Source organism: Dendrobates tinctorius, unplaced genomic scaffold (assembly GCF_039654945.1).
Source record: "Dendrobates tinctorius isolate UK_male_01 unplaced genomic scaffold, ASM3965494v1 ptg000011l, whole genome shotgun sequence".
In the NCBI taxonomy this organism is placed as follows: Eukaryota; Metazoa; Chordata; class Amphibia; order Anura; family Dendrobatidae; genus Dendrobates; species Dendrobates tinctorius.
Genome location: NW_027361679.1, coordinates 114,272,849 through 114,291,929, shown reverse-complemented (window position 1 = coordinate 114,291,929; position 19,081 = coordinate 114,272,849). Strand labels below are relative to the sequence as shown.

The 19,081-nt window shown below is 41.9% G+C and overlaps 1 protein-coding gene across 3 annotated transcripts; it reads right to left on the bottom strand.

Annotated features, from left to right (window-relative positions):
- Positions 1-2,282: 2,282 nt before the first annotated feature.
- Positions 2,283-18,853, bottom strand: LOC141049678 (uncharacterized). Of its 3 annotated transcripts, none has more exons than XM_073546329.1 (8): positions 18,784-18,853; positions 11,204-11,334; positions 10,904-10,999; positions 10,646-10,788; positions 9,913-10,180; positions 7,645-7,823; positions 4,880-4,938; positions 2,283-4,577 (listed from the first exon to the last, which is right to left on the bottom strand). In XM_073546329.1, the coding sequence occupies exons 2-8, from the start codon at positions 11,265-11,267 to the stop codon at positions 4,427-4,429; spliced, it is 960 nt and encodes a 319-aa protein (XP_073402430.1). In that variant the 5' UTR covers positions 11,268-11,334; positions 18,784-18,853; the 3' UTR covers positions 2,283-4,426. The 3 variants fall into 3 exon arrangements, with proteins under 3 accessions (XP_073402430.1, XP_073402434.1, XP_073402440.1); XM_073546333.1 differs by having other exon boundaries at positions 18,613-18,833; XM_073546339.1 differs by lacking the exon at positions 18,784-18,853 and adding an exon at positions 18,091-18,111.
- Positions 18,854-19,081: the final 228 nt, after the last annotated feature.

The window sequence follows — 19,081 nt, the reverse complement described above, 5'->3', positions numbered from 1 at the left end:
ATACCGGAAGTCCCATAGACTTGAATGGGACTTCCGGTATCGGAATCGGCGATACCGATACTTTTTTTAAAGATCGGCCGATACCATCCGATACGATACTTTGAAGTATCGGACGGTATCGCTCAACTCTAGTTATTAGTATTGTGGTTTTTATTAATGATCAATATTTTAGTACTCTCACTATATGGTGGTAATAAGTGATATGGTCATGATTTGATGGTATTTCTCTTGTGATAGTATTTTGTCACCATGTGGTCTGGTCATGATGTTAATGTATCAACCACCTGCATGTGGTAATGTGGTATTATTCAGTCACTATGTGGTGGTAATATGTGGTCTGGTCATGGTGTAGCGGTATTTGCTCCCTGTATATGATATTATGTGGTAATGTGTGGTCCAGTCATGGTGTGGCGGTATTTGTCCCCTGTATGTGATGGTGTCTGGTCATGGTGTCTGGTTTTGCATGTGGTATTATTGGACTAAAGGTGCTGTCACACTTAGCGATGCATCAGCGATCCCGACCAGCGATATGACCCAGTCAGGATCGCTGGTGCATCGCTAAGTGGTCGCTAGTGAGCTGCCACACAGGCAGATCTCACCAGCGACATAGCAGCGGTCGGGGGTCGCTACTTACCTGTCAGACGCGGCGATGAAGATGTCCTCCCGCCCGCTTCCACGCGTCGCTCGTCGGCGCCGCAGGAAGCCAATGACGAGAAACGGCCCAGGACGTTCTTGCGTGATCAGCGATAACCAGCAGGGAGCCGGCCGGCGGTAAGTATCACACATAGCGATATAGCTAGCAATATCGCTATAACGTCACAAAAAACAGTGACGTTACAGCGATATCGCTTAGTGGGACAGGCCCTTTAGTATAGGGGATTGTGTTGTGTATGGAGGTCACTTGTACTCTCTGACCTTAAGGAAAACATTCTAGATTTCCAATAGAGATTAAATTCTTGGTCTGTTAACCCCCGTCTGTCTTGTAAGTGCACTGCAAGTGCAAATATGCACATACAGTGGTTCTACGGTGAAAACAAGTAGTCACATATCCTAAGGCCATGTTCACACATTCAGTGTTTGGTCAGTATTTTGTCTAAGTATTTGTAATCCAAAACCAGGAGTGGGTGATAATACAGAAGTGGTGATTTGTTTCTACTATACTTTTCCTCTCATTGGTCAGTATTTTACATCAGTATTTGTAAGGCATAACCAGGAGTGGAACAAACACTGCATGTGTGAAAGTGGCCAAAGGATAAGTTATAGATTAAAATGGGGATAAAAGTGTCATGTCAGGGATAAAAGATCCCCATTCTTCAGATCGGTGCGGTTTCCAATGGTCGGATTCCACCGATCATTAAGTTATCATCTCCCTAACCTGTGGCTAGCACCCTTTAATGCAAACTACCGTAATTGTACATCCCAGTTAGGGTGGCACACAGTACTATAGATGTGCAGCAATCGCCTGTGTTTTACAGTCGACACTACACTATATTGGGGATAACGGCAAAGTTATATGCTGTAGGGTGGACCCCTAGGGTCAATTCCCCCTGTGGGCCCCAGTCCAACCCTGACTGTAACCTATGAGCAATACACACTGGTCACCAGCTGGGCCATGCATCTGTGAGGAACAATGATCAAACAGCTGTGCTTTACAAGTGGATGAATTTGACAAGGTGCAAACTGTAGGTATGCTATAACATGCTGATGTCATAAGTTACAGTAAAGTGTCAACTGCTATGTAGTCTTAGAGAGGTGTGTGTTCTGCTGGGTTTATCCTTGGATACTAAAGAAGTGCTGGGGTTTTAAAACCCTATAAGCTTTTAAATGCTGAGATTTCATGTTGATGTGTATGCCAGAACTAATGACATGCTATAAAATGATGAATTAGGTGACTGGCCTGTGCCTTCCATTACCAGCAGGAAGAGAGTTAATCCTGTAGTTTGTTTGCAAGTGTTGAAAAAGCATTTTCAAGGGAGAAGGAAGAAGGCATATGTTAAATTGTGGAGGTGCACTATCATTCTAATAGGGGAGTGGAGAGGATTATTTCTGTTGCATTGTGGTGTACTCGTATTTCTAAAATACTGCGTTGGATTGAAAGTCCTTTATGGGTCAGCCATCTACCATTAAAAGTCACAATCAAGAGATTTAATTGACCCTTAAACTGTCGCTATTTGGGGTGGTGGTTGAAGCAATTATCAGTTCTCAAAAACAGAATAATTTTAACACACAAGAATTAACATACAACTATGTTGAGGGATCACCGTGTTTCCAACGTGGACAGATTTAGTCAAAATAAAGTTTATTTACAATCTGAAAACTATATATTCACATTTACAAGTATTACAGTTCCCACAAGTCAAAGGATGGAAAACATTCCCAGAAGTGTTAAAATAATTTGGACTTTATTTTTCGCTCTCAAAATATAATATGAATAGACTGAAGCAAAGCCAAGGTGTCAAATGCCGAATACAATTAAAGTGTTTTTTTTCCATTTTTTTAGAAAAGTGGACGCCAAACGTTTCCAGTAATGTATAATAACAAAATCAGATAGTATTCATTCTCTCAGGGTCAGGAGCTCATGCCACCAACATCAACTGAGCCAACTAAGGTTATGGATTGGCTGCAGCCATGATGCGAGCTGTAGCCAAAAAAACAGATATTGGAACAGTGGTGGTGAGGCAGCATGGGACCGAAAATGTTTGAGGTCAGCTATTCTAAAAGATTCTGGATAACTTTCCAATCACTTGAGATCTGACTGCTAAGACCCCCACTGATCCTGAGATGGGAGTTCTGGACAACTCCATCTGAATAAAGCAGAGACTCAGGATGGAAGCCTCCGCTCCATTAATTTTCGATGGGACTGCTGGGGATAGCTGAGCACTGCGTTCGACTCATCTCTGACATACCATCAAGAGTGAATGAAGCATGTATGCGCATGCTTGCCCCTTCTCAGGATCAGTGGGGGTCCCAGTGATCAGACCTCTGTGGGCATTTCAGAGCACCATTCCTCTGAGTCTGGGGCTCTGAGCAGTCAGACCCCCCACTGATTTACAAGTTATAAAATACCCTTTGGGCAGGTAGTAACTTTTGAAAGGTGATCAGTCACGTGTCATAAGTTTTTAAATGTGTAAAGCTTCTAAATATCAAAGTGATCTAAATGCCACCTTTCTCCAGAATTTTCTTAGGCTATTTTGCTTTCTTTTATTTTTGTTCCTGAGCCTCTCCATTCCCGGGATATGGCAGCCTTCTCCTTTTCCTCGATGTATGTAAATCTAGTTTAGTTAGCCAAGGGGGGTTATCCTAAGCCCTTCTCTTAATCTTCTGAAGGATCATGTTACCTTGGATAAGACTAGATGTGTAATTTGGAAAGTAAAGTCACATTTAAAAATCCCATCAAATTCTGGAGAACACTGGCATTTACATCAGATTTATGGCAGGTTCGGTCAGCAGAACAAAGCCCTATAATGAAATGAGATTCACATATGGAAAACTGGACACTGTTTTAATTACTTTACAAATGTATATTTAACGCTAAAAAAAAATTAAAAAATTTAATATTTACAATATTTTAGTTTACACTGTGTTGTGGTCTGTCAATAATCGTTATGTTACACAAGAAGAAAAGCGATTTATACATACTTCTCCCGTCAAAACGACTGTCATATTGGCGGAACCGGCTGTGTCCCATTCTCAAACATTCAGGTTTGTTTGTGTAACACAACCATTATAATAAGGTTTCTGTTTATAATATGAACAGGGCCTTACTGATATCATCCAACTGTAATGTGTCACCTTACATAACAGCTAATCACAACGCAGTTTACATTTGTCAAAAGCAGGTTAACAAATGAAAGGTAACCTCTGACTGGTTACAATTGGAGATGAGCAAATTTGTTTGGATTTTGGCCCTGAATCTGATTTTGCCATATTCGAACACTATTCGTGCCGAATGTATGTCTTATGAGCGGTTCCGAATATATTCGGTAATTTATACTCCCTTTGACTCTATTGACGTTCGGCTGTGTTCAACGAATATTGCAAACACAATATTCGAGTCTGATTGTATTTGGAACCGAATCCAGACAAATTTGCTCATCTCTAAATGTTGTTGCCATAGATCAATGTCTCCAATGAAGTTTCATATATGGAGACCACAACTGTCGTTTGCTATAAGAAGTGAATTTTCTAGTGCCAAAAATGTTGTACTGACACACAGGCACCTAGACTCAAGTGCCTTGGTTTAGAGCACAAGAAGCTGAACGTGAACGTCTCAGACCACTAGTGACAGTGCTAAATCAGTGAGAATTTGTTGTTCCCAGGCATCACACTTTCCATAGGGTATGTTTCCTGTATGAGCCAAACAATGTATCTGTTCAACTCCCATTTGTAAGTAGCATCAATTGCCTAATAAATTCTATTGCAAAGTTTACACTCTACAATTGCAAGTCTTAATGGCTAGGACAGAGCGTATGTGTCCATTTCTGCTTCTGAATGTATGTGTCTCATATTCCTGTGGTATACAACCATTGCCTGATCCTTCAGCCCAGACCAAACAGTGATCCCTGTTCCGAGAATCCCTAAAAGAATGACAAAAGTTAATTAGGGAGCTTTGCAACCCCCCACTCCAGGAAATTCTGTCATAAAAATACAAATGCAGCATAATATGAAAATTATAGGTAGTAATAAAAAGCTCAATATATTTTCTGTTGAACTATATAACACTATATATAATATAATCACTTTATCTGCAAATTGATACATTGAAGGCTATTGTTCAACATTAATCCGTAAAAACTCATTTTATTTCCTGTTGCTGAACCAAGGTAAAAGGAAATAAGACTCTGTGGGGAATTGGAGGGAGTCAACCAGCTGTGCTTACCTGAGTAGACAATGATTTCCTGATGAACAACCTCCTAGGCACTGGCCTACATCAATTTCCTAGAGGATTTACAAGACAAAGAAGTTGAAATGAAATCCCCATTACTGCATACAATACAAGAGTCAACTGCAAGAGACTCATTTGCATTAGTAGAAACCTTCCTGCATATCAAAAACTGTTTGTACAATACCAAAATCCTTCAAACACAGCTGGCTGGGTCAAAATCCAGCAAACAAGGGCTTTGCCTAGAAAAAAAAATTAAACCTTGACTAATATTACAGCATTCTTACCAATGCTGACTCTAGAAAGATAAATAACTAAATGATAATAGCTAGATAATATAATATATGTAGATAAATGGATATATGGATTAGATAGATAGATAAAAACAGAGCTTAATGCGGCGGTCCAAGGTGTCTACCCCGGCAACTATATTTTGCCGCCCCTGGACTGGGAGTCGGCCATTGCCAGAGAAGATGCAGCGCTATGGCTCTCAGTGAACAATTGTACTTGCTTCTTTCCGATGCGGAGTCAGGTTGACGTCAGTAGCATGATCAGGTTATGTGATCACGCTGCTGACATCATCCGCACAGCGGGAGAAATTTGAAGACACAGTATGAGGAGCAAGGGGGGAGATTGGGGGCATGTATGAGGAAACAGTAAGGGGGAATGGGTGCAGACAGTATGAGGAATGGGGGATGGTTGCAGATACATTAGTGAGTGGAGGTATGGGTACTTGTACAGCAAGATGAGTGGGGGTCTGGTTGCGGACAGTATAAGGAGCGAGGGAGGGAATCTATGAGAAGGAGATGGGTGCAGACACAGCATGGTGCATGGGGGGGATTGGGGTGGAAACAGACTGAGGAGGATGCGTGCAAACTCAATATGGGATCAAAGGGGGAATGTATGTTGACACAGTATGGGGAGTCAGTGGGGGATATTGGGGATGGGTGCAGACAAAGTATGATTAGTGGGGTGATGGGTGCAGACAGTATGAGTAGTGAGGGAAATTATGCATGCGGCCGCAGTATGAGAAGCAAGGGAGATGGGATGTGGCAGACATTACGTGGAGTGAGGGGTAAATATATGAGCAGAAAGTATGGTTAGCAGTGGGGATGTAAGAGGAGACTGTACGAGGAGGGGGAATCCCCAATACCCACAATTTTAAGCGTGCCCTCAGAATTCCTTACCTCCTCAACGCATTTAACCATCGCTGTGTTGCCTATTCAAAAATTTCACCATAACCAGGTTCTTTGTATCATATTCTCACACGCTATATGCATTTAATAGCCCCCTGTGTCTGTACTTTTACATATTCTGGCTGATAACCGATTCATGCAGCATTACATGAACACCCGATTCTTACACTATGGCTGATCCGAACAACGAAAGCAATTGTTACCACCCACCTTTCGTGTCTCCCCTTTTTCCTCATAGATTGTAAGCTTGCGAGCAGGGCCCTCATTCCTCTTGGTATCTGTTTCTTTTAGCATTATTATTAATCTGCAATGTCGTTTTTTGTCTGCACAAGTCCCCTCTAAAATGTAAAGTGCTGCGGAATATGTTGGCGCTATAGAAATAAAATTATTATTATAAGACAAATGAGGGGAATAGTGTGAGGAGACCTTATGGGGTAAACAGTATGCGTGGACACAGAATATAGACTGAAGTGTGTGTGTGTGTGTGTGTGTGTGTGTGTGTGTGTGTGTGTGTGTGTGTGTGTGTGTGTGTGTGTGTGTGTGTGTAGGGGTAGCATGGGAGGACATGCACAGCCAGGAGGGGACAGTATGCCAAGAATTGGGAATGTGATGAAGGGTACAGTATAGAGACTGGGCCCTATAGGGGGACACAGTGTGAAGAGGGTCCAATAGGAAAAGGAGAGGGCATGTACCATAAGAGGGACAGACTGGGGGTCATATTTGGTGCAGGGAATATGCTGATGGGAAATTATTCAGGGGCTCAGTGTAGGGCAGATATTTTTATTCAGGAGCATTATATTGGCAATGCTATTTTCAATGACATTGTGAAAAGTCATCATGGAGTCTTGACAAGATGAAGAAAGACTACATTCTTTCATTGGAGTCGAATAAGGTACCTAGATGCAAATGTCTTTGGGATACATACTAATTCTCATGTTATTATTTCTGTTAGAAGTATTAAAGGGGTTGTCCAGGTTTGTGACGAGTCTGCAGTCATTTTATATGACTGCAGACGTCTGAATTCTCACAGTATACTCTGCATGCTATCAGGATTCTTTGGCATATATATCTATTTATATAATATCCAAAAAGTTGAAAGCAGCACACCATGTTGGAATCAGTTCAAGTGCAATTTAATTGCCCATCCAGCGAAGTTTCGGTCTCAAAGGATTGTGGACCTTTTCCAAGCCTTTTCCACAATCCTTTGGGACAAACGTCGCCGGATGGGCAATTAAATTGCACTTGAACTGATTCCAACATGGTGTGCTGCTTTGCTTGAAAAAAATGAGTGAGGGATAAAATACTTACTTCCCCCACTGTAGATAGCTAGCTAGGTAAATAGATACAGATAGATAATAGATAGGTAGATATATCTAGAGATCGACAGATAGAGATCGACAGATAGAGATCGACAGATAGAGATCGACAGATAGAGATCGACAGATAGAGATCGACAGATAGAGATCGACAGATAGAGATCGACAGATAGAGATCGACAGATAGAGAGATAATGCTATAAATAAAAGATGTGATGCAAAGATAAGTGAGTTAATGTAGATCGATTACCTTAAGCCTTTCTTCTTTGACACCTTTGGCATTATATACAACTTCATAGTAATATTCAAAGTAGGTCACCCTGTAGCAGTTCTCCATCATTTCACACGTTTCCACAGTCTGGACTATGACTGCTCCATTTGCACTTTCAACAATTATAGTATCAAATTTAATTGGGGCACACCGAAGGCCTGTAAGGAATTTAGTGTAAGGTACTTACTCCATATTCTTAGACCAATAAAAATTAAATGTCAAAACACAGTATTCGATATTAGGCCTCATTCAGACGTTCGTGTTGTATCTGTATTTTTCATGGATAGGGCATGTACCCATTATAATCTGCGGTGCTATTCACAGGCCGTGCAAACTCACGGAGACATGTCTGTTTTTTTCTGGTATTGTGGATGAAAATTGCCAATACAAGTCTATGGGTCCATGAAAAACACATACAGCACACAAATGTCATCCATGGGCTGTCAGGGTTTAATCCCTTCATGACCGGAGCTTTTTTCATTTTCGTTTTTTGCTCCCCTTCTTCCCAGAGCCATAACTTTTTTTTCAGTCAAAATGGCCATTTGAGGGCTTGTTTTTTGCAGTACAAGTTGTACTTTTGACAGACACCATTAGTTTCAAACACATCGTGTACTGGAAAATGGGAAAAAAATTCCAAGTATGGTGAAATTGCAAAAAAAAAAAAAAAAAAAAAAAAAAAAAAAAAAAGATTGCGCCTTTTCCGATACCCATAGTGTCTCCATTTTTCGTGATCTCAGGTTGGGTGAGGGTTTATTTTTTGGGCGCTGAGCCGACGATTTTAATGATACCATTTTGGTGCAGATACGATCTTTTGATCACCCGTTACTGCATTTTAGTTCAATGTTGCGGCAACCAAAAAATCCTCAATTCTTGTGTTTTTACTTTTTTTCTCTCATTACGTCGTTTAGCGATCAGGTTAATTCTTTTTCTATATTGATAGATCGGGCGATTCTGAATGTGGCGATCCCAAATATGTGTATATTTGATTTTTTTTTATTGTTTTATTTTGAATGGGGTGAACTTTTATTTATTTTTTCTTTTTTTTTTTTTACTTTTGGCATGCTTCAATAGCTTCCATGGTAAACTAGAAGCTGCCATAACCTGATCCACTCTGCTATATACAGGCGATGATCAGATCGCCTGTGTGTGTAGCACAATTGCTGACTTGCTATGAGCGTTGACCAACGGGTGGCGCTCGTAGTATTCCAGAAGTGACAATTCTAGAGGTCTGCTGGAGACCTCTGGTTGTCATGCCAACCCATTGGCGACCAGCGGTCATGTGACACAGGTGCCAATGGGTGGGATTTCTGGTGTGTTTGCCGGAAACGTGTGTGAAATGCCACTGTCAAGAGTTTGACAGTGGCATTTAACTAGTTAAGAGCCACAGATGGATGTTATTCCACTTGCTGCTGTTAGAAGCACATGTCAGCTGTTCAAAACAGTTGATATGTGCCGGAAAACACGTGGGCTCAGCGCTGAAGCCCACATCAAAAGGAGGGTGTCTGACATAGGCATATTATATTATTACGCCTAATGTCAGAAAGCGGTTAACATTATTTATCCATTAGTGAAAAACACTGGTGACACATGTATGGTAAAAATGAACACACTGATGACCCAGCGATGGTAAAAACGGACACACTGATGGTAAACATGGACATATGGACCATACACTGATGACACACTGAGTACACTCTGATGGTAAAAACGGACACACTGAGGACACAATAATGGTAAAAATGGACACACGGACCATACACTGATGACAATGGGATCATTTTTTCATGTATGTGTTTACAACGTACGCCTGTATGAGGCCTTAGTTGTTCGAAACCAGTGCTAGAGCAATCTTTTAACCATTGCAATGCTTGCCTCATATTGTTTAAAGTTAGAAATTAATTGAACATGCTTATTTGCATACTCATGAATGATTAGTTATGTAAGGTGGCTCAGTGGTTAGCACTGCAGCCTTGCACCTCTGGGGTCCTGGGTTCTAATCCCACCAAGGACATCATCTGCAAGGAGTTTGTATGTTCTCTTCGTGTTTGCGTGGGCTTCCTCCGGGGTCTCTGGTTTCCTCCCACACTTCAAAGACATACTGATAGGGAATTTAGATTGTGATCCCCAATGGGGACAGTGATGATAATGTCTGTAAAGCGCTGTGGAATATGATGGCGCTATATAAGCTAAGCATAAAGGAAAAAAAGTTTGCTAAAAAAAAAATAAATAGTCACATGTTAACCATACCTGAACTAACTGTAGGACTCGAACATTTTCCAACATCCACTGTTGACTCAAAGGGTGTTTCTGGGAAGAAGGTCTTTAAAAATGGCATTCGAATGCACTCTTGTGGGGTGGGATTACATTGACAGTCCTCAATCACCTCCACTTCTTGAATTCCCTGGAATAGCAGAACCCTCTCTAATCCAACCTTTGTTGGCTGACAGCTAGTCTCATGGGGACATGATGGCTCAGAACCTGATGTCAGAGTTGTGTCAGGCACTCTGTCTCGTAACTATAATAAAAGATACCATTGTACAAGATTATTGCAATGAGGGTCAAATAGATTAAAATGTTTGAAAAGACAATGGAATCAGATGAGCTGTTAGAGTTGTAGAGAGATTCTAGAAGTCCATATAATAAAAATAAATAGAATGTATAAATAAAATAGGTCGACATCACTCCCAAAAACAGGATGAACCCATTGAGCAGTATTCACAAGTGTGGTGCACAATATTTGAACGGTAGATTGTCGCTCACCATGAAGTGTGATAAAAAAGCAAATTTCACACACAGAGCTCTTTATCAAGAAAACTTGATGAAGCGCCCTGTGAGCGAAACAGTGGTAGGCTACTCTCGACCATGCAAAGAAAATAAATCGGTGAGTGACCAATTAACTTTTTGATACGTTAGATTCTAAAAGTAACAAGCAGATAAAAAGCTAAAACAAGTAGATGAATAGAATTCTAATATTTATAACCTTTTTATTTTTCAGGAATTCCAGCATTGATGAATGTTTTGGAAGCCCCGGAAATCCAGAATTGTAAGAATTGAATCTTTGAGGGACTCCACAGTGAGATCTGCATAATCCAACATCCACACTTACGGGACTGCCCGATATATCTACAGAAAAATCAAGAATTGTTAGTATAAACGCAAAAATAATATCTTTATATAAGATTCAATATAAGAAGAGTTTCTGAGACGTCACCATGTCATTCCACACATGTGTACATACCCTGTCCAATATAGGCAAAATTACTTTGCCGTTTACAACATCCTCGCTCTGTAAATAAATTCCTTCTGTCGGGAGGCCTGTTTATGGCACCGTCACCTGCAGAGGGTGCAATACATTCATTCACGGTAAGAAAACACACAGGATTGCTCAGAATACTAAATACCTTCCAATAGTGATATTTAGAACATGCTCACACCACTATAATTGAGAGCAGAGCACATGCTCCTCAAATGATAGTATAATAAATATTGAATAAATAAAAATATGTAGTTTTTCAGTGGAAAAAAATAGAATACTTACAGGCGACACAGAAGAAGCAAAATAAACTGCAGATGATGAGCTTTACCAGCAATGAGTACTCCATGTCTGGTTCCTAATATTGCCTTCAGGATACTAGAGGGATTCTACATGTGCAGCTCTGACTTATATCCCTGGGGGAGAGAGGTCAAAAGTATTTTGGTGCCAAGGCTACAATAAGAGGTTGCTTAGATTGTAATCTTAAAACACAAAAGCGGTGTCAAAAACCCTTAAACTAATTGAATTTCCCTACTTAAATGTCTCTGAGACTATTGATAAAGTCCACATCAAAGGGATGTTTCAAATACAAAATGACCCCCTAAGTTTGGGTCACCTTTTGGTCTTTTATTTACTAGCTCAGCTTGAGGTGTGATCTTACACTACTTATGCTTGCCAAATGAAGCCTTAAGTAGCTTCTCTCTTTGAAAAGGAAGAAAAACACTTAAAAGCTATTCTATTGTCAGTTGTCTTTTATATGCAGTTAAGAAGCTTTGATGACACTTCAGTGTTTAAGTTCTCAGTGGTTTTTCCATAAATTGATACTTCGAGGGAGCTACAATTATGCAGGAGAAGAGCTATGCCCACATTTGATTTTTCTTCCACAGTACTGTATTATGCTATAACCTAAAGGATTACTTAAATTATAGATAAGGCTGACTAAGTACACAAGAACATTGTGTATTCAGCCTTTTATTCAAACTTGAGAATATCATTAATTTGGAGGAGATGGGGGGTGACCTAAAACACATTAGCCCATATTCAACATCTTCCCCAACACACCCAATATAGTAGAATTGTACCAATACATTTTCAGCACGCACTGATCTTGTGGTCACATTCAGTGAATCCACGTAGTGTCAGGAGCTGAGCTGTATTACTTAACCTGCTCTTGCTTCAAATACTGGGATCAATGTCAGTCTTGATCCAAGTAGCTTATACCTTAAGCTGCTTCCTCAGATACCCATTGGCCTCCTGCACAGCAATTATTGGCACGACTGGCATGCTATGACAGTTGTGGGTTCATGGTGACCTCCATGGATGTCATCTTACTACTTCTATTACACCTTACCAGAGGCATGACTTTCCGTTCATGGCAGTACCAGTGTGTCACTAGAGTCCTCTCGATACGACTAAAGGTAGTGCCAATCCATGTTACAATCATACAAGTCTACTCACCAACAACGGATGTAAAGGAGGAGACCATTGAACTATTCTATGATCAAGTTTAAGAGGAAATAGACAAGATGCAAAACAAGACTTACTCATTATCATGGGAAACTTGAATGCCATAATGAGCCATGGCAAACATGGGACCGTTGCTAGAAACTTTGGACTTGAAGAACAAAATGAGGCTGGAGGAAGATTCATTGACTTTTGTAAGACAAATCAAGTTCAGAGAAGAGCGACCAGAATGAGGACCGGTCTGCAAACCATGTCCTATGAGGAACGGTTGCAGGATTTGGGAATGCTTAGAGAAGACTTAATAGCTGTCTACAAATATCTCAAGTGCTGTCACATTGTAGAAGGATCATTTTTATTCTCATTTGCACAAGGAAAGACTAGAAGCAATGGGATGAAACTGAATGGGAGGAGACACAGATTAGATATTAGAAAAAAACTTCTTGACAGTGTGATCAATGAGTGGAACAGGCTGCCACGAGAGGTGGCGAGTTCTCCTTCAATAGAAGTCTTCAAACAGAGGCTGGACAGAGATCTGTCTAGGATGATTTAGTGAATCCCGCTTTGAGCAGGGGGGGGGGTGAACCAGATGGCCCAGGAGGTCCCTTCCATCTCTACCATTCTATGAACTGCCCATCATGAATCACAAACAGAGACTCTACACATGGACATCACTGAATGAGGCCTATTAGAATCAGATTGACTATGTAAGTGTTCACCAAAGATGGAGGTCGTCTATAATTAGCATGAAAACAAGGCTATTAGCTGAATGTGGAACTAATCATGAACTGTTGACAAAGCTTATGATCAAGCTGCACAAACGGACTATACAACAGGCCATTTCCAACTTTGATTTGACCAACATACCTGAAGTTTTTTGGAACGGTCTTCACAACCAATTTCCATCACTGGACACAAATAAAAAAAAAAAAAAACCTTGAGGAATTATGGACACATAAAGACAATTATTATTGAAGACGCCAGTAACCAAGAAGAGACCACCGAAGCTATAGGTAACATAAGAGACTGGAAAGATCATCAAAGAAAGATGAATGACAAGGGCAAAAGGTAACAAGTAGGCAGCAGATGAGATCAGTAAGATACTAAGGAGAGCCTTTCAAGCAGACAAATAGATTTTTATTACCAAAATACAGCGATAGAAAGTGAACATCTGAGGGATAAGACCAGGAAGGCATACCTAAAGATTAAATTGATATGATGAAAGTTTTAACCAAGAGTGGACATGTTGAAAGACGCCAACAGGAATAAAGTAACTGAGCCAGAACAGATCAGGGAAATATGGAAAGAGAATACTGAGCATCTCTACAAGAATGACTCAGTGATACAGGAAGAAACTGAGACTGGAAATGATAGAGACCTGAACATCCTGAAAGACAAAGTTGTTGCTGTGATAAAGCTTCTGGGGGCTCCATTCAAAGGCAAATCTCTATATATAAAACTGAATGTATGTATGTATGTATGTATGTATCACAAACCAATCACGAAGCATGTTTCATTTCACCAGAGCTGTTCAAAAGAAGCCGAGCTGTGATTGGTTGCTATGAGCAAGTTTTCCCACTTGACAACACCTCAGCAGACACTGACATGGTGGGAGAAATCTAGCATCCCTGGGAACATAAGCTCCCAGCCATTGTCTGCCCCCAGAAAGGAGCACAGAGCATATGACAGAAATTAATCCCCCCCTTCCTTGCCCATATACACATCACACACCCTCCATCCCATAGGCACATCTTCCCTCTTAATGGGATCTCCAGTATGGAAGTCAGGGCAAATCCATCCAGGGATTTGGTTTTGATTTGGCCTCTCTTAAAGGGATCCCCGGTATGGAAGTTAGGACCACTCCACTCAGCTCAGCTCTGTGGTTCTGACCCCAGGGTCTCTAAGGATCATTGGTAGGCATGTTAGGGCAAATCCACTCAGCGTTTTGATTCTGACCCCATACCTCTCTTAAAGGTATCCCCGGTATGGAAATCAGGGCAATTGCCTTCAAATGATCTGGTACTAAACCCCAGGCTCCCTTAAAGGGATTCCCGGTATGGAAGTTAGGTCAAATCCACTCAGCGCTCCGATTCTCACCCCAGGCTTCTATAAAAGGGATCATTGGTATGGAAGTCAGGGCAAATCCACTCAGCGCTCTGGTTCTGATGCCAGGCCTCTCTTAAAGGGATCCCCTGTATGAAGTTAGGACCGTTCCACTCAGTGCTCTGGTTCTGACCCTGACCCCAGGCTGACGAGATGATGTGGGATATTAGAGGTAGTAGTCCGGTGGCTCTAGCTGAAGGGATGATGTGGGATATCAGGAGTAGTAGTCCGGTGGCTATGATGGGTTGATGTGGGATATTAGGGGTAGTAGGCTGGTGGGATATTAGTGGTAGTTGTCCAGTGGCTCTGGCTGATGGGATTATGTGGGATATTAGGGGTAGTAGTCAGGTGGCTCTGGGTGACGGGACGATGTGGGATATTAGGGGTAGTAGTCCGGTAGCTCTGGCTGACGGGATGATATGGGATATTATAGTGAATGCGGCTATGCGGAGTAGGCGGGGCTCTACACAGATAAAGATATATATATTTTCATTATAATTTGCTATATCTAACTGTAGTTACTTTGCCAGGGCTGCGCCAGGCTCTTCAGCTAGTAGTAAATAAAATAAAGTTTATTTCAATATAAAACCAAATCATCAAGGTAAGTGAGAGAACTATAAAAAAGGTTAGAAGACAGATGAGGAAACTGGGTGGCACAGCCTGGATATATATAGCAAAAAAAATACATAATTTACAAGTGTAATTAGGCAATGAACATTAACAAATACATAGAATAGTCCAAATAACATGTATATCTCATGTGGGCTTTCAAAGAGCTACAAATAAGTGTGTTTTTGCCATTAGCAAAAAACATTTACCAAGGCAGACTGTATGCAGGCATGCTAAGTACAGGGCTGTTTTTTGGTGCATATAAGTAAACACCAGATACAATACATTTATTCAAAGCTTTTAAAAAATAGCTAGAGTCTTAGGGTCCCGTTTCACATAGCGACGCTCCAGCGATCCCGACAATGATACGACCTGGTAAGGATCGCTGGTGCGTCGCTACATGGTCGCTAGTAAGCTGTCAAACAGACAGATCTATTCAACGACACAGCAACGTTCCAACTATCTGTACAACGACCTCGGCGGTCATTGGTACCTTGTCACACAGCAGCTATTCTGACGACTCACGCCTGCATCCGAGTTCTGCGTCGCCAACGAGGTCGCTCGTCGATGTTAAACACAGCGATGCATGCCGGCCAGCGGGACACCAACGATAAAAAAAAAAAAATGACCTAGGACATTCTGTTTAGAAGGGAGAAACAGCTGCTCTTTGGCCAAAAGGGAACTACTACAATTGCCGTTGCTCCGTTGTCTAGTATCTTCCTGAGTGCTTGCAATTAGTGGAAGAGGTGGCAAAGCGTACAGGAGCCCTTCTCCCCAGGGTTGTGACAGAGCGTCAACCCTGGCTTTTCCTCTAGGGGATTTAGCGAATAGAAGGTTCTGACCTATGCGTTGGTTCTGGAGGTAAAGAGATTCACCTGCGGTGTTCCCAAACGTTGGCACAGCATGTGGAATATCTCCAAATTTAATTGCCATTTTGTAGGGTTTAATCGATATCCTGCTTAAGTAATCTGCCAGCTGGTTCCTGGCTCCCTCCAGGTATACCGCCGAGATGGACTCGACCGAGTTCTCTGCCCACTTGAAGATCTGATTCGCCAGATGTTGTAATGACGGATGTCTCGGGCCTCCTTGGTGTCTAAGGGTACCGTTACATTTAGCGATGCACCAGTGATTCCGACCACGATACGACCCGGTCAGGATCGCTGGTGCATCGCTAAATGGTCGCTAGTGAGCTGCCAAACAGGCAGATCTCGCCAGCGACATAGCAGCGGTCGGCAGTCGTTACTTACCTGTCAGATGCGGCGATGAAGACGTCCCCACGCCCGCGTCACTCGTCGGCGCAAGCAGGAAGTGGCCGATGAGAAACGGTCCAGGACGTTCTCGCGTGATCAGAGGTAAGTATCACACATAGCGATTTCGCTAGCAATATCGCTGCTGCGTCACAAGATCGGTGACGCTTTAGCGATATCGCTGTGTGTAACGGGGGCTTTAGAAACGCCACTGCTGTCACGTTGTCAGAGAGAACCTTCACATGTCTGCCTCTGATCTTCATTCGTGCCTGGTATAGCACCTTCCATATGGCGTATAATTCCCAGAAATTTGACGACCTGGTCTTCATCTCTGGGTCCCATTGACACTGATAGTACTCTCCCTCTGTGTGTCCGCCCCATCCGAACTGACTGGCGTCTGTGGTTACGGTGACAGAGGGACAGAGAACCCATGGTACCCCCACCTTCAGGTTTTCCGGGGTGGTCCACCACTCCAGTGATTTCTTTACTGAAAGGGAGAGGGTCATCTTCTTGTCCAATGTCCCAGGTTCGCAGAACCTGCTCCTGTAACTTCCGTAAGTGGAACTGACTCCACTTCACTCCGGGGATGCAAGCTGTCATTAGGCCCAGTATTTTCACTGCTTCCCTTACCGTTACACTTAGCAATGCACCAGCGATCCCGACAACGATATGGATCGCTGGTGCATCGCTAAGTGGTCGCTAGTGAGCTGCCACACAGGCAGATCTCACCAGCGACACAGCAGGGATCGGGGGTCTCTACTTACCTGTCAGACGCGGCGATCCTGACGTCCTCCCACCCACGTCCACGCGTCGTTCGTCGGCGCCACAGCAAGCGCCTGACGAGAAATGGTCCAGGACGTTCTCGCGCGACTAGCGATGAGCAGCGGGGGAGCCGGTCGGAGGTAAGTATCAGACATAGCGATATCGCTGCTACATCACAAAATCGGTGACGTTACAGCGATATAGCTAGCGATATCGCTATGTGTAACGGGGGCTTTATAGGACCTTATTCCTCAGAGAAGCTTTATAACGGCACTGAGGAATAAGTGAATACTGCCCGATTTTGCAGCTGATCAGGGGCCGATTAACCCCTTAAATACCGCTGTCACGGTATCTAAGTGGATAAAAGACATTATATGTCAGGACCGATCTCCCCCATGATGGTAATTGTGTGTGCCAATCATTGCAATGGTAGCCTAAGGTCATGAGATTATTCCAGGGTACAGTGGTCTGTGAGATCCATCTATAAGCCAGATCTCACAGGAACAGTCAGTGACTCCCTGACAGGTCTCAGGCACTGCAGTACATGAGTACTGCAATGCATGAGACCAACAATCAGAGTTAAAAAAAAAACAAAAAAAAACACAACACACTATACATGTAACACAGTAAGACTTAGTGAGGAGAAAAAAAAAAAAAAAAAAAAAAAAAAAAAAATTTTCACCAAAAAATTTTTCCCACTAAAAATACGTTTGTGATAAGACCAAAAAAAATTAAACAAATTTGGTATTGACACATGTGGAACGACCCAATCAAAAAAACTGCCACATTATTAATTCAGTATGGTGAAATACCGTTAAAGAAAAGTAATATTTGAGTTAAAAAAAAAAAAATGTAATAAAAAGCGATCAAGAAGCCTTATGTAAAAAATAAATAAATATATGAATTGCTGGCTTTTCCCAAGGACATCGGCGTGTAAAAATTGGATGGCACTCGTATGGTCAGAGTGCTGTGCTATTTTTTTCCCCGCACCCATTGACTTCTATTGCGGGATGTGATCCGATTTCCGATTACAATCGCAGCATGCTGCAATTTTTTTCCCAGTCTGATTGTATCCGATCCGAGCTGGGAAAAAAAAAAAAAAAAAAAAAAAATTGCAGATGAACATACAAAATCATAGAGTAACATTGGTCCGAATTAAATCCGATTTTTACATTCCTCTGATTTCATCTAAAGTGGGAATGAGACCTTAGGAGGTAACAATTAGTGGATGATTTATGACACGTGCTTATCAGGCTCATAACTGTTTCCTCCACATGATTTGTGAGTCTTGTGCTATCCTTATGCATTTGCAGCCCTGAGATCATACAGTTTTCCCGCCATTTGTTTATTTGCATGCAATTAAGATAAGTAAACTAACTAGACTTATCACACAGCTCAGCCCAGAATTCGCAGCTAACTACAGACAGGGCCTAGTGGGAACAGCAGCCACTATGTATTCAGACTACCAAATTACAGATAAACAGTGGCCAGGCAGCCCACTATTTGACCTACCAGAAATCTGCAAGGTGGGGAAGATTGCCAGATCGGGTCCTATGTGTGGTAGGCTCAGTCCCAGCCTCATCAAAACGGGTATAAAATCAGCAAAAATTTTGCAACTATAGCGTTTTCACAACAAATTTGTTCAACTACAACAAAGCAGGTGAAGCGACTTCCGTTACTCACATGAATGGATGTAGCTCCTTATGCTACAAACCTGACTCCATTCTTTGTACCTAGTGCGGTGCAAGCTTACCTTATGGCTGCAGTAAAAATGGGCGGGATCTGCTCAGATGTGTGTAATATCCCTCCCCTCCCCATCTGGATGTTTGCAACAGGATAAATGGGAATGAAGTTTAGGATCATAGTACGTAGACATTTTTTTTTTATTTACAACATTTATCTACAATGTATATAAAACTGAGTGTATGTATGTATGTGTGTATCAAGCCATGCCCACTCCACATGGCAACCAATCACTAAG

Coding starts and splice junctions, on each gene's coding strand:
- LOC141049678 (XM_073546329.1), bottom strand. CDS start 11,267: ATGGAGTACTCATTGCTGGTAAAGCTCATCATCTGCAGTTTATTTTGC. Junction 11,000..11,203: donor TTGCTTCTTCTGTGTCGCCT/GTAAGTATTCTA, acceptor CACCCTCTGCAG/GTGACGGTGCCATAAACAGG. Junction 4,939..7,644: donor TCAAAGAAGAAAGGCTTAAG/GTAATCGATCTA, acceptor TAAATCCTCTAG/GAAATTGATGTAGGCCAGTG.